Here is a 24498-nt window from a genome sequence, read left to right on the forward strand (position 1 = left end):
TTAAAAATAGTCCTTTTTTTTTTTTAACCTAAAGTTCTGGACAATTTCTCCGCAGGTTGCAATGTTTACCTACTGACTTGTTCTAAATTAGGGTTCCCAGGTATTGTTTTTTGTATGTGTGCATTTGACATGTGAGCATAGTATGAAGAACATCTATAACAGGGGGTAGGCAGTCAAAGATGGAATTAATAATATATGCAATATAAACATGAGAAAGTAAAGCTAGAAAGGAGAAAAGCACGTCCAAATAAGATTTTGACATTTGGAAGGAGCCCGTGTTGAGAGAAGAAAGTGAGAGACTGTAAAGAGAAGATGGGGACATGTCTCCTGCTCTAGTTGGCAGTCTTCGAGGGCTGGATAACATCTTTAATATTTGATAACAAGATTCTCCAGGTATTGCAAACACTTTTACCAATAAGAGGCAGAGAGAGAAATATAGCAATGTACACCAGACCCACACGACATATTCAATCGAGAAATCTCAAGGTGATTGTGCTCTCTTACATTTGCAACCGCAAAATCCATTGAACTCCAAATCCCAATTTCACATCCGTGATAGGAAACAGATCTCATGTCATTTGTCACGTGATCAGAGAATAAGAAGAGTGGGTTTCGGCATATACATTATTTAAGTTTTGGTGATTATCAGCTAAATCATTTGAGTGTTTTTACTTACATTCCAAAATGACATTACTAAGACATGAACATTGATTGTGTGCGCTGTAAAAAACATATTTCATTACACTCTATCAACCTTGAGTGTAATCTGCCATCTGTACTGTGCAGTGCAAAAGGTTACGCTGACATTTAGTATCCCTGTGCTGTAGGCAAAGAACAGGGAGCTTTAATATGACTTAAAATCTAATAAGGTAGAAAAACCTTCAGATTTGAAAACCCTCTCCGAAATGATGTGTGTTCTCCTGGGATTTATTTTACCAGCAGAAAAGTGCCTATTTTCCCCCTTTGCTTCAAAAGAGTTATATGATAGCTTAATGACAGAGTTAATCTGCCTGACTATCACTTCAAATCCAAAGTGATTGTACAAGACTTAGTATTTAAAGTCACACAAGCTGCATCTAACGTGCTTCAGAGCTAAAAAGCCCCGGGTGAATTTCAAGAGACCTGTGTTGAAACCAACAAAGCTATAACACCCCTGCTCTTCTTATTTTGTTTTCTTTTTATTGCACTGATGCTGGTTAAGGACAGACGATAGCCAGCATTAAAAGGATATTAAAGAAAACATTCAGCCTTACACCTCCACATTTACCCTTTTCTGTTTTGTCTCTGAAACAGAGAGCGCTGACGAGCTGCAAGGCTGTGTCATTCCACAGTGATGAGCTTTTTCACTGCAGAGGGATTAGCAATGTAAGCTGTGGTATATGTGACTTTGAGGGGGCAGTTTGTTTTGCTCTCTTTGTACTGCGAGGCGAGCTGAGCTGAGTTAAAGTAAAATGTGAAAATGAGAGCGGAAGCAAAGAAGGATAGCTTTGATTCCTCACCGTTAGACAGAATTGCTCTAACGGTGCAGAAACCTTTGACTAAATCCCTAATATTAACAAATGTAATATAATACATTTGAACATAGTGTTTTCCTCCACAGGAGGTAAAAGAAAGGTTGCTAGCAGATAAGGATTGTCTATTTAAAGCTACACTGTCAATCATTTTTGTGTAAGGCCCATCAGAGATCACACCTCAGAGCATCCATCAGCAGCAAAAACACTGTTTTCATCACAATTTTAAAAAATGTATCATAAGAGAATCATATAAAATAAAAGAAGTTTAATAAGGTTATTGTAGAAATAATGATTCACACTGAAAATGCCTCATTATTTGTAACAGATTTGAGCTAATGAAGAGCTTTACTGGTGGGGATCCTCACTACCCGGTTTATGAGGGCAGAGCTCAAAAGAAGTGTGACTGGCAGGAGCACTGATTAGTAGAGCTAGGCCTCTTGTTTCTCATTTGTAGCTGCTCAGCTGAGACCTCAATAAACAGAATATAAAGAACCAAGGTCTGTAGCCTCAGCTCCACTAGAGTCTGTAACTTAGTTTTTTACACATTGAGAGTTTATTTCAAAGCTATTTCTAATAGCTGACTTGACTTACTGTCAGTTTTTTCATTTTAAATACATGTATCAATGCTTTCAAAATAACACAAAGAGGATTATTTTGTCCACAAATATTTGAACATTTCGGGAAATACACTTATTTGCTTTCTCGCAAAGACTTAAAAGACAAGATTAATAGCACTCTCATGTCTGTATGCTGGATATAGAGAGCCAGGAGGTAGTTAACTTAGCTTAGCATAGCATAAAGACTGGAAACAGGGCAAAACAGATAGCCTTGCTCTCCAAAGCTTAAGATAAATAAATACAAATCCCCTACCAGCACCTCGAAAGCTCAATTATTAACATGTTTGTCAAGTGTGTATATATTGTTACATTGTCCAGAAATCGCTGACTCTGCATGGACTACATAGGCAAAATTGTTTGCGTGTCAGTATTTCTGTATACTCTTGATTTGATAGTTTACCTTATTTTTAGATCATGCGATGTTGGGAGAACAGTGTCAGCCTGCATCTATCTTTTACATAGCGAAGGTCAGATCCTGCAGAGCCAGATAGATTTTAATTAAGTCGGGGGGATTGACAGTTCTTGATGAAATGCACGCGAGTCAATTTAATTGTTTTTTGACAGCTCTGCAGAGTTTGCAGAAAAAATAAATTGGATTAATAGATGTATATTATGTGCTCACCTGACTGTGCCATCTACAGGCCACAGCACATCAGGCACCAACAGTAGATGCCAGTCAATGTCTGTCTACTGTAAGAAGGCAATGACATACAAAATGTATTAGTCAGGTGAATACACAGAACACAAGCCTCAGTGGGTGAAATCTCCACAGGGCATGGCCACAAGAGACCTAGTTAGGGCCCTTCGAGCACTAATGCTGGCTCCATTCACAGGGGAATCAATGCTAATTAAATTGCAAATGCAAGTAATTAACACCAGATATGCCTCTAGGCTAAAATGAGTGGTGTTCAACAGAGCCTAACTGTGTGCTGTTTTTCAACTGCACAAGATGTGGGGGTCCATGGGTCTGCAAATCTGATTCACCAATCCTCTCTCAACTGTTCAGCTTCTCATAAAATCACAGATAAATTAGTCATCACTGTTATGATTATGAGTTTGTACCTGGTATTCATTTGGCCAGAAGGTGCTGACAGCCAGCTCCACCTGGTGCCACTGCTTAGCGTGAGACCCCGACGTGTTCCACACCGAACTGCCGAGCGGACCCCCGTTTACTCGGACATACGCCCGCAGGCCCCCTGGACTGTGGCCATCGCGGCTGTACAGGAAGTAGCTGAACTGGACGCAGTGCGTGTCATTTTCACTCAGCGTCTGCAGCATCAGCTGAGCACGATGACCCACGGCATGCTGGGAGGAGTTCACCAGCATGTAGGATCCTGGAAGGAGCAGAAGAAATGCGGCAGTTATTTTTAGTTTTCCATTATTATGGGAGATAATGCAACAGTTTATCACTTCTGCCATATGTTAACATTGTCATGTATGTTGACATTTCTTTTTCTTTGCATACTTAGCCAGCTTCAGAAAAAAAAAGGAATTATCTGAAAAATTAAGGTCAGGGAGATTGGTTTTGAAACATTTCCTCTGTATGTTTATTTTAACTGGGAGGTGTCAGCTAATATAGGGCGATATTTTAACATCTTAAATCATTAAATTAAATAATAGGCTTTTACACTGACTGTCATAAAAGCGTCAAAAACAGACATTACCCATAAGTTGTGAAAGGAAAGTAAAAAGTTACAAAGCAGCTGAATTGCCAGAAGTATTATATCAAGACAGATTGAATTCTGAATCAAGAATTCCTTTTCTACCAAACATCAGAAAGCAAGTTCCGCCTCTCTAAATAAAGTTTTGCCTGAAGCCTTTTAAACCACATTATCAGCATGAAAATGTCTATTGCAAAGGTTTTTCAACTGTTACTAGATTTAAAGATAAGTTGTGGAGGTTTGTACACGAGCCACTGAGGGATTTGTGTTAAGCAGACTTATAAGAACAAGTAAAACATCTCACAAAGGAACAAATCCGCTTTTAACATCTCTAAGCAGTGTGAATCCACAAGGAGAAAAAATGAAAATGTTCTCCTGCAACTCATTGTTATATGTGTAGGCGGTTGATAACAGGAAAATAAATGTGTGTGACTCAAAACACACAATCTGTGCTGGCTACGACACTACTAAAGAGTGACACACCTGAGAGATGGAAGGAAAAGCAGACTAAGGGACAAAAAAGACCTGATGGCAGTTTTCCCTCCGCAAGGTGACGCTGAGGTAGGAAACGAGATTCGCCAAACCCCCCAAAGCCCCCTCTAATCAGGACAACATAACCCTATTGCCCTTTGTCTAGCATCTGTCCCGCCTTGAGTCTGTGCCCGCTAACGTGATTAGCACAACAATGTTGGGAGACCTTCCTGTGTACTCACATAATCAAGCCAGTTGTCTATGTACTCCAAGGTCTTTCTGTTCTCAGTCAGAAACAAGCCCGAGAGACAAGACACAGGTGTCCTGAAGACATTTATTCTCCACTCAAATGGAATAGCATGCGCATGCTGAGTTGCCAGACAGATACATTATTTACTTCCACATCCAAATCCATGAGGAGTTACTGTATAAGAACTTTTGTTTGCTCTTCAGGCACAGAGAAAAATAGCCTTTTTTCTTCCACTCCATTGACTTGGTATAGAACAAGACACCTGATAGAGTCATCTTAGTTTTCACCATCTCTACCTAGCTACTTAGAAAACACTAATTACCTCTTTAAGAGCAAACAAGACAAAACGCGTACATTCACAGGCTAATTGTTACGTGCCAGGCAGGCTGTACTTGTGTGGTTTTCCTTCCCTCCTGTGTTTCTCTCTTCTCCCTATCTTCTGCACAGCTAATCAGCAGCTGATCGGTATCTGCCTGTGCACCTGAGTTTGATGGCTGATTGGATCTTCTCACCCTCAGCTGGCCTATCAGCAGCCAGGGCCGACCATAAAGGAGGCACCCAGGAAGTCTTCTCTCTCTCACTCTGGGCCTGTTGCTGATTGAGGAGCCTGCAATAGACTGCAGTGTTTAGCAACTAATTCTCTTTGTATTGTCTGATCTTTTTGAAAGTGTGTGTGTTGAGAGGTGGAGGAGTTAGGTAAGTCTGGGGTACCCTGTACATTTCTCACCACGTAGCTAACTAATGTTTAGACACACTAGGTTAGCGGATTGTTGCCACCCCTGTATATTGTTTTGTCAACTTCTTCGTAGTTTAGTTAGTGAGGGTTTTTGTTTGAGTTTTGGTTTCAAAGGATAGATGTAGAGATAGGCCTGGTTTTGTTATGCTTGTTTCTTTTGTTTGGCGCAATTCTTTGACTCCTCCTCCTCACCAACAGAGTGTTTCAGTTATATGTCTGTTTTGTAAACTGTTACGCTGACTCCCTCAGTAATTATTGGTTGTATGTTATTGTCTCCAGGTCCCCTAGACCTTAGTGGGGACGTAACACTAATGTTTACCATAATGAGAGAGAGATTCACACCCCTTAACCCCGGGCTATAAAGAAAGTTAAGCTGAGGAGCAAGGTGAGGTAGAGGCAGTCATTATCTGGAGGCTAGAGTAGCCGCCCCATTGCCCTGCGGCACAATGTCAACTGCACCTGATTTGTGTCCTGTCCAGGGCTGAGGATCTCGACTCTCATTTGGCTTTGCTTAATTAGATCTTCCAGAATCCGTCTCCTCTCCTGCACCTTCCAGGGCCACAGGGGACTCGTAAAATAATAACAAAGGGCTGAAGGGCTTCGGCAGTACTGTGTGGTTATATCCTGGATGGGTGCCCCTTCCTTTATAAATAGACATCATTAGCTTTCTGTTGACTTGGCAAGTTACTATAATGTAGGGACACATGAAACAGCCATTACGCCACCTCTAACCTCTTCTGAGATTCACATGGGAGATTGGGGAAGTCACACATTTAATAAGGCTCTGAAAGTGAATGCTTACGATGTATATACATTAAAATGTCAATGAATTAAACATTGTGGCAAATTTAATGAGGTCCTGAATACATTATTTGTAGTAGTTCTGATCTACTGTGAGAAAACCAATGGCAGCCCATTCAATATTAAATCCGTGTCTCAGTACTGTACGATACCAGTCACCTCTGTGGAAATATTGGTATATCTGCCTTTTTTTATTTATATTTGAGTGTTGTATGTCTTTTAAAAATGGACCTAGAGTCTCTTCCAATAAAGCTGATGAGGAATATAGAAAATATGCATAATTTTAGAGCAGGTCATTTGGCAAAGTCTGGCCTCTAGAGCCAACAAATTGATCTATCCGGTGAAATGCGTAATAAATACATAACAAACACATGAGTGTTGACCATCATTTATTTGATTTATTCCTATAGAGCAATTATTCACTCAATTTCTTGAATGAGGTTATAAAGATGGCTTTTAATTCTTGATTTCAAGGAATTGTTTGGATTTGTTTCCATATACTGTATGTTGCACCAACTATTTTTGATTGATTGAACAATTGTTTAGTACAATGAAAGATAATAAGGAAATATTCCCATAGTCCAAGGTTACATCTTAATACAATTTAAGTTTAGTTTGACGAACAGTAAAAAAACAAAACACTAGTTATAACTAGAGAATGCAATTCCTGAAGAAATTGCTAGTGGGAATGCTTTATGCTGAAAAGCTGACGCTAAACTGCTATGCTGAAATGTAATGTGTAAGAAGAAAGTGAAGAATTTAGATTGAAATGAAATGTGTAAGAAGAAAGTGAAGAATTTAGATTGAAATGATACATGAACACTGGGGGCTTGAATGTGTGATAAGAGAAGAAAATAAAGTAAAAAGGCTTGGAAAAGCAGCAGAATATTTGAACTGCAAATATGCAAAAACTTGATGGCGAATGGTCTGTCACCGTGGCAACGGCATTTGATGACACCCCATAATACGCTTAGATGCGTTGATGGCTGCATCGTTACCAAACCTGTGAAGTTTTGGGGCGTTTGGAGCAGTTTCACTGAAGTTATGAGAAAACCGTGTTTCATGGGGAGCATTGTGTTGCCATGGCAACGACATTTAAAGAAATCTCAAAACTGTCCTGTAGATGTCTTCACGGCTGGACTGTTAGCACAAATGTGAAGTTTGAGCACTTTTTAAACATTTTCATAGGAGTTATAGCGACATCACGTTTTATGGCGAGGGATTCCATGGAAACGGCATATGGTGAGATCTCAGATTTGGCGTAGAGCAGTTGAGGCATGGACCGGTGATATACAAGTGAAGATTGTGGGACGATTGGACCGTGTCGATTGGACTTACAGCCACATCGTGTTTCATGGCGAGTGGTCTGTCGCCATGGCAACGACATTTGATGACACCCCATAATACGCTTAGATGCGTTGATGGCTGCATTGTTACCAAACCTGTGAAGTTCTCATTCATAACACTCCGTTCGATGTCTCACTATGGGATGCGCCTCATCGCGGAGAAAACAGAAGCATCAATCTCATTACGCCAATCCTGATTGGCTGGTGATCTTGACGTCAGCGTCAGGGAAATCACCCCCTATAAGTAGCTTGCGCCACGACGCATGCACCATTCAAACACCTCTTCTCGCTTCAGAGCACATCTCTATGGTAGCCGGACAAGCTTAACGGTCCACAGACTGAACCCAAATATCCATTTCGGTCGACGGGCGCTTGCCGGCTACTCCTTCTGCTTCGCAGGAAGACGGTAATTACTAACGCTAGTTATTGTTGAAATCGACCTCGCCGCTCTCTTTCCCCGGAAAGTAAGCTAGGTCTGACTTTTTCAAGCTAGCGTTAGCTTGCTCCCTCACTACCGACACCACGGTAGCGAGGACGTTTTTTTCTTTTCTCTTCCCCACGGAGGAGGAAAGGATTAAAAGGAGCATACTGCCACAACAGTCAGTATTCTCCGGGAATAAAAGACCCACACCGTCCTTTTCTCCGGATTAAGGACAGGGTGGTAACCTCTTTTTCTCCCGACCTACCTGTTGAGAGCGGGTCCTCTCCACGCCACGAGGCGAACAAGATGGACGCCCCTCTCCCTCACACCAGAGGAGTCAGGGACTCGGTGGCTCGACTCTGCGGCTGCGGGTTGAAGATCTCGGGCACAGACACACACCAGGTCTGCTCGTCCTGCCTCGGGCTGGAACACGCCCGAGGCGCTATCGACAACCCCGGCTCGTGCGGACATTGTGTCTGCTTCACCGTAAAGAGCCTCCGCCGAAGGCTAGCACGCCAAGCTAGCCTGTCGGAGCAGGAACTCCCCATGTCCACTGACCTGCCGGCCGGCAGTCAAGACGTGGGGGCATCCGCCACAGAGAGTGAACCCCTCTCCATGTCGGTCTGGGGCTCAGTATCTGCGATGGCCGCAGAACCGGATTCCCGCGCCCTGGCAGGCCGGGACCCGGTGACGGCGAGACACGCGGGAACGGGACCCCACGCTTTACCGAGCTGGGGCTCCCAGTTAGACCTCACCATGGTCTCACCCGCGGAGGATGTCCTCAAGCTGAACTACGACGAGGACGAAGAGGACGCCTCGGTGTTCCTCCTGTCCGAGTCGGATGAACATGAAGAGGACATCTTCATGTCATCGGTTCAGGCTGCAAAGCCTGGAGCGAGGGCTGCTCTCCCGGGCGATAGCACACCAGCTTCGCCCTGTCTGAGCATGGACCTGCAGGCCATGTGTAAACGCGCCGCGGCCAGACTCGACATCCCGTGGCCTGAAATGGCCAAGGAGACCTCCAGGTCCCGCTACGAAGGGAAACATTTTCCCCAAGCAGCGCGGACAAAGAGGCAACTCCTTCCGGTCTTCCCGGAGATGTTGGATGAGGTGTCGGTCTCGTGGAGAGACCGGCCCTTCAGCAACAAGGTCCCAATCCAGGGTGCCTCCTCCCTAGACTGTGACGGAATGGAGAAGCTCGGCCTGCTCCGCATACCGCCCATGGAACCGCTGGTAGCAGCCCACCTCCTACCGAGGATGGGCCCGTCACCAAGCAGGAACCCCACGCTGCCGGCAAAGTCGGACCGATTTCAGTCGACAATGACTGAACGGTCCTACAAAGCCGCAGCGTTGTCCGCCAGGGCCCTGAATGTGGCCTTGCTGCTAACCGCTTACCAAGCGGAGCTCTGCGAGGACCTGTCGGGTAACCCGGGGGCAGCCACTCTGGACGAGATGGCAGCGGTCACAGACATCTGCCTCCGTGTCCAACGCTGCGCCGTCCAGGCCACGGGTAAGGCAATGGGGATCATGGTGGTGCAGGAAAGAGCGAGATGGCTCAACCTCACCAACCTCCCAGACCGGGAAAAGGAGGATGTGCTGGATATGCCCATCGTTCCCGAGGGAATTTTCGGCTCCGCTCTTGCTTCCATGCAAAGGAGGTGTGAGTCGAAAAAGAGGGAGGACGAGGCACTCCACCTCTGCCTCCCTCGAAGGGTCCAGCCGCTGCCTTCGCAGCAGCAGTCCTTCGCCCAAGCTGCCTTGAACCCTGCTCGGTTTAAAACACCGAAAATGCAGAGGTCGCAGCCCGCCCCGAGTCCCCAGCCCAGGCTGGAGACGAGGGCGAGCTGGCCCAGAAAATATCCGGTTCCGGCTGCAGCTCAGGCGCAGCCAACCCAGAATTTCGGCCAGCAGGCGAGGAAGAAGAAGCGAGCGGCGTGACAGCCCCTCCTTCTCCCCTCCGTGACAGAGCTGGAAGTCCACGGTTCCCCAGCTCTAAATGTGTTCCCGCCGCCTCGAGAGATGCCTCAACACCATCCTCAAGTCCGCAAAAACACATGTCACAAATCTGTTTGTTCCTCTGTCATAAAACATTTGCCGCTGACGCATCCAGGCTTCAGGCCGAGGGCGCAGCTCAAAAAAATGATAAGAAAAACAATAAAACCAATAAACAGCCCGTCAACTGTTCCCTTTCTGAGAGCAGCTACGGCATCTCTCAAAAGGCGGATTACAGGCGGGTCTGTGAAGGCACCACCGTCACGCGCATGCGCAGTGCCGGCTGGGGTTTTAAAAGCACCACCGCCACGCGCATGCGCAGTGCCGGCTGGGGTTGTGAAGGCACCACCGTCATGCGCATGCGCAGTGTCGGTGGGGATTGTCGAAAAGGGGCACCACTGTGTTCAGACACTAGAGGGCCCCATAACACAACAAATAGAGACTCAGAGGGGAAGAGATGTGACATCTCCACTGGCTCTAAGGAGCATGCAGTGGAAGATGCTCACATCATCTGCTTGGGTTTTCAAGACAGTAACACGGGGCTACAGACTCCAATTCGCTGTCACCCCCCCTCGCTTCTCAGGCATTCTGCATTCGCAGGCCCGAGGAGAGTCAGCCCATATTCTGGAGAAAGAGATTCTCTCTCTCCTAGAAAAGAGGGCTATATCTATTGTACCCGCCGAGCAGAGTCAGGGCGGCTTCTATTCCAAGTACTTCCTCGTTCCCAAACGGGGAGGGAACGGAATTCGGCCAATACTTGATTTGAGGGCTCTGAACAAATATCTAAAAAGATATAAGTTCAGAATGCTCACTCACACATCTCTGCTGCGGCTCGTGCGACAAGACGACTGGTTCACATCAGTCGACCTGAAAGATGCGTATTTTCACATCCCAGTATATTACCCACACAGGAAATATCTGAGATTCGCATTTCAGGGGATCTGTTATGAATACAGAGTACTCCCCTTCGGTCTGTCTCTCAGTCCAAGGGTGTTTGTACGATGTACGGAAGCCGCGATAGCCCCGTTAAGACAACAGGGTATTCGCCTGGCGACCTACCTGGACGACTGGCTGCTTCTCGCACAGTCGGAGCAGGAGGCTGTTACGCAGACAAATGTCCTCGTAAAGCACCTGCTCAACCTGGGTTTCATAATAAACACAGAGAAGAGCATGTTGTGCCCCGCGCAGACTATACTCTTCCTGGGTTTACACCTGAACTCGGTGCCCTTTTCAGCTCGCTTGTCAGCGGATAGAGTGAAAGCTTTCAGAGCTTGTCTCGCTCTTTTCCAGCTGCGCAAACATGTTCTCTTCAGATCATGCCTGCGATTGCTGGGGCTCATGGCGTCAGCCATCCTGGTCGTACGACTGGGACGCTTACACATGAGGGAGTTTCAGCGCTGGGTGGCCGCCCTAAAACTAAACCCAGCGCGCTAAACCCTGCGTGCTGTCCTTTCACGGAAAGGTGTCACCATGGACGCATGTCTGACAGGTTGGGGAGGTATTTATGAATGTTGCCCGGTGAGGGGTCTCTGGAGCAGAGACCTCCAGCGGGCGCACATAAATTACCTGGAGCTTTTAGCGGTGTTTCTCACCCTAAAACGCTTTCTGCCTTTCCTCAGGGGACATCACGTCCTTGTGAGGACAGACAATACGACCACAATATCGTATATTAACCGCCAAGGGGGTTTGCGTTCTCTCCAGTTACACACACTGGCGCGCAAACTTATCCTATGGAGCGGTAGACGTCTCCTCTCTCTGAGAGCGACGCACGTACCGGGAGTGATGAACCTCGGGGCAGATCTACTGTCCAGAGGTATACCACTTTATGCAGACTGGACTCTACATCCAAGGATTGTGAGCCAGCTGTGGGTGCGTTACGGCAGAGCCGCGGTGGATCTGTTCGCATCGAAAGACAACGCTCAGTGTCAGCTGTTCTTTTCGATGCGCGATCTAAATGCACCGTTAGGCGTGGATGCACTCGCGCACAATTGGCCCCCGGGCCTTCTGTACGCGTTCCCACCCCTGGCTCTGATACCCCCAACTCTGGCCAGAGTGAGAGAGCAACGCCACACACTTATCCTGATAGCTCCGCACTGGCCAGCTATGTACTGGCTAGCGGAGATATATCAGCTGCTGTGCGGGCAGCCATGGCAGCTCCCACTACGCAGGGACATACTGTCCCAAGCGGGGGGGGGGCGATCTTTCACCCACACCCAGAGCGCTTGGCTCTATGGGCCTGGCCCGTGAGTGGTACAATCTAAATACAGTGTGACATGAAGCTGACCCTGGCAGCTGCCAAGCGAGCCAGTGGCACTCATGCACTGTCTGTACAGTTTTCATGCACTCAGTTTGCCCCAGGGCAAACAGAGTGTGGTTGAAGCCTAACCCTGCCTTTATCTTAAGGCGGTCGGTTCGGGTACCACATTTGACATTGAGGCATCCTCCCCGCCACTGTATTCCTCCGGGGAACAGTGGCCGGATTTGCCGTGTCCAGCCCGTGCTTCACGCACGTACAGGTCAAGGGTGCTTTGTCATAATGACCAACCCCTTGTGTCCTGGGCTAACCCTTATAAGGGCAAGCCTGTTACTAAGCAACGGCTCTCCCACTGGTCTGTGGAAGCAATTGCTTTGGGGCTCATACGAGTCAGAGTTCGCAGGCACCCTCGGGTCCGCGAGCTCTTTCGACTCAGGGTCTGGCTGCATTCTGGACTCTGTCCAGGATGTCTCCCATCAAAGACATTGGTGCAGCGGCGAGCTGGTCCTCGCCGCTCACTTCTGTCTGCCTCCTAACAGGCTGGACGTTCTGCTCCCAGTGTGACTCAAGCAGTGCTGGGCACCTGGTTGAGTCAGAGCTCTACCTGTTAAGTTCTGGTTGGTTTGGTGATTTTCGAGATAAGCTCGTCTGGCAATACGGGAGCTACAATTTCCCATAGTGAGACATCGAACGGAGTGTTATGAATGAGAACTATAGGTTACTTACGTAACCCCAGTTCTCAGAGTAACATGAAGTGAGATGTCTCACCAGACGGCCCTCCTTGCTATGGTGAAGCGAGAAGAGGTGCTTATTTTGAATGGTGCATGCGTCGTGGTGCAAGCTACTTATAGGGGGTGATTTCCCTGACGCTGACGTCAAGATCACCAGCCAATCAGGATTGGCGTAATGAGATTGATGCTTCTGTTTGCTCCGCGGTGAGGCACATCCCATAGTGAGACATCTCACTTCATGTTACTCTGAGAACTGGGGTTACGTAAGTAACCTATAGTTTTGGGCTGTTTGGAGAATTTTTACTGAAGTTATGAGAAAACCGTGTTTTATTACTTTACTCTCTCTCTCTTCTCTCTCTCTTCTCTCTCTCTCTCTTCTCTCTCTCTCTCTCTTCTCTCTCTCTCTTCTCTCTCTTCGGCATATGATGATGACACCCCATAAGTACCAGTACCATTAACCTTTATCTGAAGTCTGCTGCTCTGAGCATGTCAGTTGGAGTGATGACATCATCGTGTTCCATGACACAGGTGTTTATATTTGAACTAACGAGGTGTGCAGAGAACAAAGGTTTCCATTGTTCTGAATGAGAGATAAACCTCTTACATATGAATGTTTTGTGGAAGAACCGTAGCAGATATTTGTGAAATTTCAAAACGTGAAGCATGTCAAGGAAGTTGAGTATCTAAAGTCTAATTGTTGTGTACTTTCGGGTTCATAATGTGGCCTTTTTGGCAGTTTAACTAAAGGTGTGCGGCTGCTGCCGTGAGGAAATATCAACCTGAAATTACAATGGGCTTTAATGGAGGAATGTTGAATGTTTTTGTCACTTCATGCCCTCAAGAGGCATTTTGTTTAATTATTTTTGCTTAATTATTTGTCATTTTTCAAGCTACGAGATGTTTTCCTACGTTTGTCATGATAAATTATGTCTCAGGAATGTAGGGTTTGGGAATTATGGCAGTTTAAAAAAAATATATGAAGGTAAATTTCAAGATTTTCTACCCTCTAGCTGTGACATCACGCACTCTAGTTAATGTTAAAATCTGAAGAAAACCTCTAAAACAAGGTCTGAACAATGTTTAATATATCTAAAAGTAAGAATCAGATTTAAAAGTTGTTTTACACGAATAATGTCAGAAAGATGTGTAACATTTTAAAGTTAGAATGAGGTTTCTGAGTGAAAGTATGAATGAACAGTTAGCAGTTGAAGTTGCATGAAGATTTGTTGAAGTTGAAGATTTTCTCCATTGACTTCAATGGTTAAAAATGTGATGTATTATGGGATGTATCTGTGAAATTCTGAAAGTTATGAATGAGAAAAGTAATAGCCATCGATTCCCGACCGAGCTGAACGTTTTGATGTTTGAACGGAGTTTCTGCGATGTTCAATGCGGGAGGAAAAGAGGGCCAAAATACCGGCGGAATAATAAACTTTTCGTGCGTAGAATAACAGTTAGTGGGAATGCTGTTAACAGCATTCCCACTAAATAATATATATTTCTCAGGACATTTCTTTTCAATGATATAAAACAGATATAAGCAGCAAAAGCTCACAATCTAGAGCATGGACTCTTCTTCAGTGATAGACTAGTTAACCTAAGGGTCAGTCAGTTTATTTCTACCTTGAGATAGGGACATTCTGATAAACATCTTCAGAAGAAGCCGGGCAGTCGGACAACTTGTTAAAGTGAAGACTCAGAGTGACTGATGTGACCTTCCCTACAGTAAGTAATGCGCCTCACTGCCAATTATGAATCCTTCGCTTTATCTGAAAAGTACCCCGCAACTGGAAGTTGTCCGCCTTCATAATTCTTAGGTGCAAGAATGTACACTTGGGTTGTATGTCATCAGCACTTAAGCCTTATTTCTGTGAGTTGTTTCACAGGAGAGTTCTGACACTGTTTTTTTACATAAAAACGTCTGTCGATTAAGTTGTAAATGCATTATGTTCAATTCATCTATTGTGTAAGAAGATCATCAGAGTTCATTTAAAAAATGCACTGTCAATGATAGAAATACTTTGCTGTTACTGTAGGCCAATAATTTTAAAGCATATCGCTAATTAAATTATATTCACGTTTTTGCCTCACTAAGTATGTTTTGGCTTTTTTGTGATTAAAGTTTTTTTGCTGTAAACGGACAGTAGATAATCCATCTCTGGTTTATTCATCACTGCCACTCTTGCTTCCTTTTTGTCTGTAAGTTTTAGAATTTATTTTAAGATTTGTCTGATACCTTTTAACACTCCACATGGTCAGACTCCCCGTTACATTATAGATATGTCAATCCAACAAGAGTCTTGGGGCAGTCTTTTCAATCACAGACCCTAAGGTTTTAAACTCCATCTCAGCCCTCAGCCAAACCAAGCTCACTTCTATCTGATGGCTCTCCTGGTTGTATTAGGTCACCTTTCAATGCACAGATCAAATCTTTCACTGTGCACCTAGCTTTTATTTGTCATATTTATTCCCCTTGTCCTTGTTCTACTGTGCCACCTCTTTGTTTTTTCATGTTCATTTATTTTCTTGTTTACATTTTTATTAAAAGGTAAATGCTGGATTAGAACTAATCAGATCAAACTTAAGTGTTTAGTGCTGCCATGAAGGCCCCAACAAACCAAGACAGCCGCTTTCATAAATTATACTCCAAGGCACTGTGAAATCTGATAAAGGTCCATACATCCATTGGTGCCTCTCCCAAGGGCGAAAGAACATCCATAACAAGATTAGGGATGATCCAGCACATCATAATTCATAAAGAGCACCACTGGACTACACCCTGGTCACAGCCTTTAGGTGACACTATCTGTGGCAAGCCACAACAGACCGAGCAGGGAAAGGAGGGCGATAAACAACAGAAGGTGGGGTACGCAGAATTGATACATTAAGTAAGGTCACAAATAGGGAACTGGGAATGAAGAGATGTTAATAAGGATGGGGAAAAAAGGTGAAACAGAATGTATATTTTTTTCTATTTATTTTCCTCCTGTTAAATGTTCTGACTTTTTTCTGTATGACCTATCCAATAAAACGTTGTTTCTCTGACATTATAGGCCAGAGTAATCAAATACACAATAAACTAGAGGGAGCAGAGGTCTGAACTTAATAGAATCAATGGCTGTGTTAGGGTTTAAAATGCGTCCCTGATGCTGCTTGCTGTATCGTTACTGGCCAGCTATCCTTGGCCTTGATGTTTATCTTTTCACCAGGTGTTCTCATTCTGCCCTGTACCACTGACTGCTCTGAAAAGGTCATGTGGGATTTCAGATGCTATCTTTGATGGTCTGCTGTCCCCAAACTGTCTGTTTATTTAGCGGTGTCCGCAATAACCTTCAGAACAAATAAATAAGTAGAGAAAAAAAAAGATGTGGAGCTCGAGCAATTTCCCTGAAAGGCACATTAGTGTTGTCATTCCCCTGATGTTTTGCCTCCCTCTGAGAGAAGCAAATGTAAAATGGCCTCATAAGGTAGTGAAATTGTTCACAGCACAGTAAGAGCTCTCAGTGGAAGACGCCACACTAACAGACATAAGCACCTTGTTGCTAACACCAGACGTTAATGTGTTTGGTGCCATCGCTGTACAAAGTAAATGACTAATAAAGCTATTATTTGGTGTGTTTTTTTGACTGTCTGACCTTATAAATAATTCCAGACAAGCCTGGAGTTATGTAAAAAACAAAACATAAATGGAGGCTTTGATAAAAGGAAAACCCGTTGGGAGGACGGACGAGTTCCCATGCTAATGAAACATCTCACAGAGGGACAGTGCAATAATAACACATCACACAGACTTAATCGACTTATCACAATGACACGCAGTGACAGGGTTCCTGCTGGGAATCTGAGGCTAAAAAGCAAAAAGCAAAGCAGCACAACAATGTCCTCTAAACTTACAGCAGACATTTTCTAATAACTGATCTCATTTCATTTAGATTTTTTAAAATACAGTTGATACACGTGCATACATGATAAACGTTTCTTTAGGATCTAACAATAAACTCAAATGACTTATTTCCATTGTGGTTCTTAAGTGTAGGCTCGGACGACGGCAGGCAAAATGGATGACAAGTGTAATACCAATTGTTTACGTTAATAAAAGTATGAAAATGTGTTACAAATATGCCATGAAATGCCAACTGATATGTTTTGGTCTAAGAAAGGTTGGAGAAATCTATACGTAGTCAGACCCGCCTTGTCTATGGACGGTTGCTAAGCCATTATCAATCACTGTTTAGAGGCGGGGTTTACCAAAGGGTCAATTTTGTGATGCTACAAAAGCACTCATAAATGAAATATAAATGGCATATCTTAATTTTCAGAATAAAAAATGTGGCATTTAATGTAACAGATCAAATGACTGATCACTCACACACACCCACACACGTATCATAATGTGAGAACATCAGTGTTGGCTGTATACGAGTCTTCTCCATTACAGCTGGATCAATAGAGAAGCCAAGCAGCTTTGCATGAGGGCACGAAGGACTGACAGGTTTCCTATTCCCAAGGCTGACATTGAAGTGCAAAACACCCCCCCCCCCCCCCACTATCATTCCCAGCTCCACCTCTGTCATACTTCTTCTCGCTCATTCATATCATTTTTCATTATTATAACCCTCATCCATCAAGCATTTTGAATCTCTTGTAACTTTGAAATATTCTAAGCAGACTAAAATAGGTATTGACATTTTCTGTTCTTTGAAACTTTCCACCCCCTCTGGCTGCGGTGTTTCTCATTGACCAGAGATCCATTTTAAATGACATCTCCTCTGTCATTTATTTCTAAATGTAAATAATGGAAAAGCATTCACTTCATACTCTTATCATTTTTCATGGACTTCATTCTTAATCATTTTTTAGTCATCTACTGGATACCAAGCTCCTCATCTTTCTGACTTCTGTTCTCCAAAGATCTCATTTAAAATGCAAAAAAGGCCAAGAGGTGACTGAAAGGAAAGTATTGAATTATACTGTGCGGCGCCCACGGGGAACTCTTAACCTTTTACAAGTGATTTATCCATTGTCTACACTCCTAACAAGCAATACTCTTCACTTTTTCCTATTATTTTAAGCAAGAGCTGTGACTGGTTTCTCTGCAGGTCTTTATCACCTGTAGACCATTGCCCACGCCTCTGGGGACAGCCATGGGGCGCACTGCAAAAGGTAGAAATGAAGCGTGAGATAGAGAGTAGGGGTGCCAGCCAAGGAGTGATGCTCGAGCAGAAAATAAATGAAATACAAGTGGTGATATTGTTGAAGTAGACTGTGCCTTTCAGCATTTAAGAGAGATGAGGCCACTTCAGCAAGTATTGTTGTCTTCTTTCCAAGGAGAGAGGAGAAAGAGGAAAAGAGCATTTTCTCAACAGTCTGCTTGCGTTGACCTTTTGAATTTTCCTCCAGGCAGTTCAGGATCAACTGCCCGATTTGCCCATGAGAGAAGCGGATGAGTGGACACAAGAAAAGAGAGGAGGGAAGGGAAGTAGGATGTTCACATTTGTATTCGCCAGTGTGTATGTAATCACATAATGCAAGTTCCATACACATTATTTAATGCCGTGTCAGAAACAGCAATTGTTTTATTGGCAGAAAGTAGTTTACATGGAATATACACTGCCTTTGTGTCCCATATTGGGAATGTTTGAGCGATATTTACAGTAAATGTGGTCACATTAATTGCTGCAAACAAAATGTGTTCATATCATAGATAAATGCTGTTACCACAATATTGATATAATGCGCCATCCTAGTGACTGGGGTTAAGGCTGAAACTGTGATCCGCAATGTCTTCAGTTTAATATATTCCAACACTGTTCTTTTATTGTTGGAACACAAAAGTATTTCTGATATTTCAGGAGTACTGAAATCCTTAGTCAGTCATCATTCTGAGTGTGTAAATTACATTTTAAAACTTTCAAAGAGCACTTGATGGAAACTGATCTTCCAAATACTGCACAAAGTTGTTCACTGATTAGGTCCTCCTTAGTATTTTAAAGTGCGCTGATCACTTTTTAAAATCACCCACTATAGTTCTGCCCAGTCTGCGCACAGCATGCTGCATGGATGACTGTTGCCTCAAAGATAATGAAAGTCCTAACAAGGACAAAGGATTTTCGAAATAGTGAAACTTCTTATTTATATGCATGCTTCAAGCCAAATCAACACAGTAGTCACTCAAGATTAAAAAAATGTAACTTCCTGTTCCAGCGTAGGCGATTCTGTCGCACCAGCTGTCCATCTGAACCACAGACGGACAGACAGAGGTGGTGTCTGCGGCAGGCCAAAAATAAAATCTTCACATAATTACCCAGATCTTAACCATACAGTATGACTGTAATTAGTAACTCACCTAAATATATTGTTTCAGCTTTAAATGCCAGAAATGCAAATGAACAGGATAATTGCAAAAGTGTCTTTTAATGCATTCACTGTTAAAATTCATGAGACTCCCTCAAAACTGCATTTTTTCTGTTCGTCCAATAAGTGATTCATTAGCATGAACTGTATGGCAAAATATCCACACGTAACATTTGGTTTAATTTGAAATATTTCGGAGTCAATATAAACTGAGACCTAGACAAAACATTTTCAATAGTTACATTTTGTGTGAAATGCACAGGAGCATGCTACATGTTGTTGAACAGTGTGCTCTGACAGCGTGTGTGAACACATACAGTAAAAATCAGGATAAGACCACCTGTGGGGCTTAAAGGTTTCTCAGGAATGTAATCAACCGTGTCGTCAGGCTATAACCTCTGCCGCAGACAGACAAACTAGATAACCAAGACGCCTTAATTAATTGTGTCTCCATTCGGTCTGTGAAAAAAAAAGTTGCTCACCAATGAGCCATGCATCTCCATTAGCAGTCTGGTCAAAGTGCAAACCCATACTGCTGTTCTGCAGAATGAACATGTTATAGGGCCCTCCAGGCCAGCAATAAACTCTGTTAAGCCGATTGAGACTGGCATCATAAATTAACTGCAGGATAATCAAAAGGGAAGTGTTTATAATTGACATATTGAAAGACCATGGAGATAGCATTATAATGCTCATGTGTATTGCCCCAGTCACCTGCAGACACCTTTCTGATTTGCATCTGTTCCACTCTATAATAATTTGTTGCGTCTTGGTTCTCATTTGGTAGCGTGCAGCTGATGGATGGCTGTGACATTACACATCGTTTAGTTGCCACCTACAAGAACATTCTGAAGGACAGGAAGACAGAGAAAATACACTCTCTGAACATGTGGAGAAAGAGGCTAGGACCTTGTTGTTGTCCTGTTGAGCTGTGGCTTCAGGGTGTTATAGAAATCCATATAACTCGCCCTTTAGCACTCAGAAGCACTTTATCAGCCAGTCATCACCCCCGGAGAACACATCACACATCACGGAAAGACATGCTTTCTTCCAATAGCCAATTAGCCAAGAGCTTCTATAACAGCAAATACAATATTGATAAGTGCCAAGCCTCAATATGGGTGAATAGGTCTTCTTTTATCACCATCCATCATGATCATTAGGGTATTTTCTCCATTAGGTCAGGGATATAAGCTGCCGTTCAAAAGTTTTGAAAAGCATGCTACTAAACCTCGATTAACTACTCTTTATTTCTGAATTATTTTTTATTATTTTAGGTTGAAGAAAATGTTTCAACAAATAGGCGTTATATTGTGTATTTATAGGGTTAGCAAAAATGTGATGGTTTTTTTACATCAACATGGAGATATGGAGGTTTGTGTGGTATTACATGTAGTCTTTAGCTTTTAAATAGGACATGAGTAAGATTATGTTTTCTATTTTGCTAATTTGTTGACGTGAATATAGTATTTCTCTAAAAAGACAATGTGATTTATAACGTAACGTTTCTTTACAGGCATTCCATTATTTCTAACTAACTAACGGGAGAGCTAAGCAACAAAACGCTGAGCAATCAACTAAATGCAGCCTAGAACAAGAATATAAAGAAAAGGTACATTTCTTTTTTGATGTGAAAATAATTCAGTTTTTCTATATTTATGAATGATCATTACATTGACCAATACAACAAGGGATTCCAAACTACTACAATGTGGTGTATATCAGTAAGGCTACTCAAGTTACTGACAGCCTTTTAAAGCCTCAAACTGCATCTGTGCACAGTTTGCACCTAATCAATTATGTAGATGTTTGCATTAAATTGTGTTTGTGGACACAGTCATGAATTAACATTTACATAATATCTAATTGTATTCATGTTGGATTAACCGCTGAGCATATGTTAGATCTCAGGAACACCTCAACATTGCGGCTCTAGACAATACACATATGGCTCTCCATCGCTGCCCTACATTTAACGCCTACAGGGCATTCACACATTCCTCTGTAAAGGCTGCCCATTTAGTTTCGCTGCAGCATCCATACAGTACCTTGAGGGCTTCATCCCAGTTGGAGGCTCCCCTGAGCACTACTGCCATGGATAGAGAAGAAGAAACTGACTGTCTCCCATTGTGACAGTGCAGCTTTTATGCAAATTTAAATGTTCTATTTTTCATCAAGTGCTGAAATATAAATTAGTAGAGGTTTAACGCTCCTTGTACAGATCCATGTGACCTTCTCTGCTTGAAACATTATCTTGGCCTTAGCCTTGACCTACTCTTTGTCCTGCCTCTCAGCACCCCAGGAGAAAAAAAATAATGGGGCTCCATTAATTCATTTCCTTTATGCCCCTTCTAACAGCTAAATGTAACACTGCTGCGATGGAAAGAAAACCTGTTCAAAGTGGTTCCCCGTCTCATTCTGATACAGTCGGGGACAATTGTCCGGCCCCTACAGCAGTGAAGAAAAAATGGATTGAATAGGTAGAGAAAATTACTGAGTGAATAAATAAATAAATGAATATTACATTTCTCAAGGATGACACTGCGAATTAGCTGGCAGATACCAGCTAATGAGTCCTGAGATAGAAGTTTGTCTCACTGGACACAGGGGAGAGGCAGAGCGACTTTGTGTCTGTGACATTCAGAGAAGGAGAAGACAATCCAGCGACAGGCTCTTCTGATTAGATTTTCATTACCTCCTTGTTATCAATGACTGATTCCATTAACAAGTCAGCATGGCGACATGCCCCTGTGTTAAACTGAGAGGCGCCCAGGGATAGAGGGTGCAGCCGCATAATAACGCACGCCATGGTTTGGTCATCTGCTTTGACACGGAGCTAATGAGATGGTCACAAGAGAAAATGAATGGCAGTTGGCAATTGGTGACATGCTAGAAAATATTTTCCAAAGTACTTCCTGAGAAAAAGATAATTGTCATACATATACTTTAAAGATATTTATAGTATCTAAAGCACTACTCAAAGTCAGCATTGTAGTGATTAAATTGTATTGCTTGAGGCACACTATAGCCAGGATATTAGACTCAACAGTGATAAATCAGCATAATAAGCCATTCAAGCAAAACAACCCTATACACAATCTGCTCGTTCTCTCTCTGCACGAACATGCAAACACACAAGTTTGCACACAGACATAAACACCTAATCCTGAAATGTGTGTCTGATACCTCATTCACACCAACGCAACTCCGGTTCAAACTCCGTGCTAGAGCTTTTCAGGTTCAGAACCGGTTCTTCGGTTTAGCTCCGGCTCTTTTCACACCGCCCAGAGTCCGACTGGTGCTGCGTCATTGCGTCATCGTTTGCGTCATGACGTAACCGTTTGCGTGCCTGCTTCATAAAGCCAAACCGCACGGAAACCCCTCACAGCTCACACCGACAACAACAACAACAACAATGGCCGATTGTGCTCCAGCTTCCTCTGTACCTCTTCGGAAGACCAGATTCCCAGTAGGTAGCTGGTCTCTTCAATGGACTGCTTGTTAAGTTTCTCCATCGTTGTGTACAAACTGGATAAAATGCCGGCTTTTTGTTGTTGTTCAGGAGTTGATCCCGCCCCTGCCCCTGCCCCCGCCTCAACATAAGCATGACGTATGCGGTGCTTTTGCTCTAGTCGGACAATTTTTTGGTGCTCGAAATTAACCGGATTCCGGAGCTAATAGGCTGCTCCGCTGCGGTGTGAACAGGAAAACCTGGTGCTTTTCAAGCTCCAGCTCCGAACCGGCCCTGAAACACCGTTGGTGTGAATGAGGTAACAGTGGTGTCAACAGATGCAGCTTGAATGGCCTTCAGCATGCTTTTTAGTAATTACTGGAATGGTTTAAAAGAGCCTTCACCAGTGCCATCAGCAAAGTTGTCCAACAACTCTATCCCTCCCAAAACACTTAAGTCCCAATAAACTCTGCCAGCTTTTTCCCTGGTGGATTTGAACCATAGACTGTATATATAAATGGACGTAGGGTCCGTGACGTCACCCATAGGATTCTGCAAGTTGCCGTGAAGCCCTTAGTAGGCGGAGTCGGCCACTAACGGCTCGACAGTGACGCCAGAGTTCAACTCCCGCCTTCTCCAGCCTGCTACAAATAAGGGCAAAGAGGCGGAGCCGAGGCGGGACCTGCTGCCACCGAGCTGGAAGTTCCAGAGCTAGCTGAAGCTACCAAGCTAAGCTAACATGCTCCCCATCTGCACACTGCCGTCGCATTTTACGTTTCTAAGGTAAGCGGACATGAAACTATTCAGCAAAACTATAAATAATAATCTAAGTTATTGAGTTTTTAGCATAATACTTCAGAATCTTAAAACCCCTTAACGTTTGTATGCAATTGTGCTAAATTCAACACTGGAATCAAGCAAATATTAATATGTTTGCATGACATTAGTTATTTATATTTTGATATCACTTAATTATACGTTTAATACATTTAAGTCAAGCTAAGGTACATGTGATGGTAGCTAGTTAGTGCTCTTACCTGTGAGGCCTCCTCCAAACAGCATAATAACCAGACTGTATCATTAAAACTAAGTACCAGTTATAGATCCTTGACTTTAAACAAACAATTCAAAAGACAACATGTATTTAAAGACCAATCTTTATTTGAATGTGCCTCTTAACCTGAGATATTAGTTATACAGTAATAGTATTGATAATCTAAAAAAACTGAGCAACTCAACAGTCAACTTTATGTTTCTTATTGTCTAAAGCATTTATTATTTTCATTTTCCCCCTCTCATATTCAGTGTGGACGGATTGAGACAGCGTGGTGTCCAGAGAGCTGCAGAGACTTCAGGGAGAAACCTCAGTGTGATGGACGTCCTGTCTGTTGGTTTGGAGAGGACCGAGGGTCTTTCCTCAGCGAGGAGGACCAGGCTTGATGGAGGAGCCCATGCTGGGCATAGCTGATACCAACTGCACAGGCCTAGTCTGTCACTTTATTTGACTAAATGTGTTTAATACATATAATAGGTTTACACCTTCTGTCCATATGTCCTTTATATTTAAAACATTTGATTAACTTTTGGTTCACTTTTCAATAAATTGTATTTGTATTTGCACTCCTTTTGTCCATTATTCATACTGAAAATGTTAGATTACACATTCCCATCTGACTGAAGATTGGCCCCATTTATTTGTGACGTTGCAAAACAAGGTACATGTTGTGAAGCTCATAAAGTGAGGCAAATAGAAATAATCAGCTGATGGAGTGTAGATGTGGAAATAGCTGCATTCGATCAGCTGACTGTTTTTACAATAAAAGTAGTTTCTTAGTGAATGTCCTGTACTGGTCTTAAAATCTCATAACATCAGCTTTTAATGTTCCTCTTGGATGTTCT

General features: G+C 43.4%; 1 protein-coding gene across 4 annotated transcripts in view; it reads right to left on the reverse strand.

Annotated features, from left to right (window-relative positions):
* The window catches only part of LOC117553933 (receptor-type tyrosine-protein phosphatase U), a 171534-nt gene that overhangs the window by 78064 nt on the left and 68972 nt on the right, over window positions 1-24498 (reverse strand). For all 4 annotated transcript variants that reach the window (XM_034228070.1, XM_034228069.1, XM_034228068.1 and 1 more), the window contains exon 3: window positions 3194-3465. In XM_034228070.1, coding sequence (XP_034083961.1) covers window positions 3194-3465 — 272 coding nt within the window. The remainder of the gene's footprint in view (window positions 1-3193; window positions 3466-24498) is intronic.

This window comes from Gymnodraco acuticeps, unplaced genomic scaffold (assembly GCF_902827175.1).
Source record: "Gymnodraco acuticeps unplaced genomic scaffold, fGymAcu1.1, whole genome shotgun sequence".
In the NCBI taxonomy this organism is placed as follows: domain Eukaryota; kingdom Metazoa; phylum Chordata; class Actinopteri; order Perciformes; family Bathydraconidae; genus Gymnodraco; species Gymnodraco acuticeps.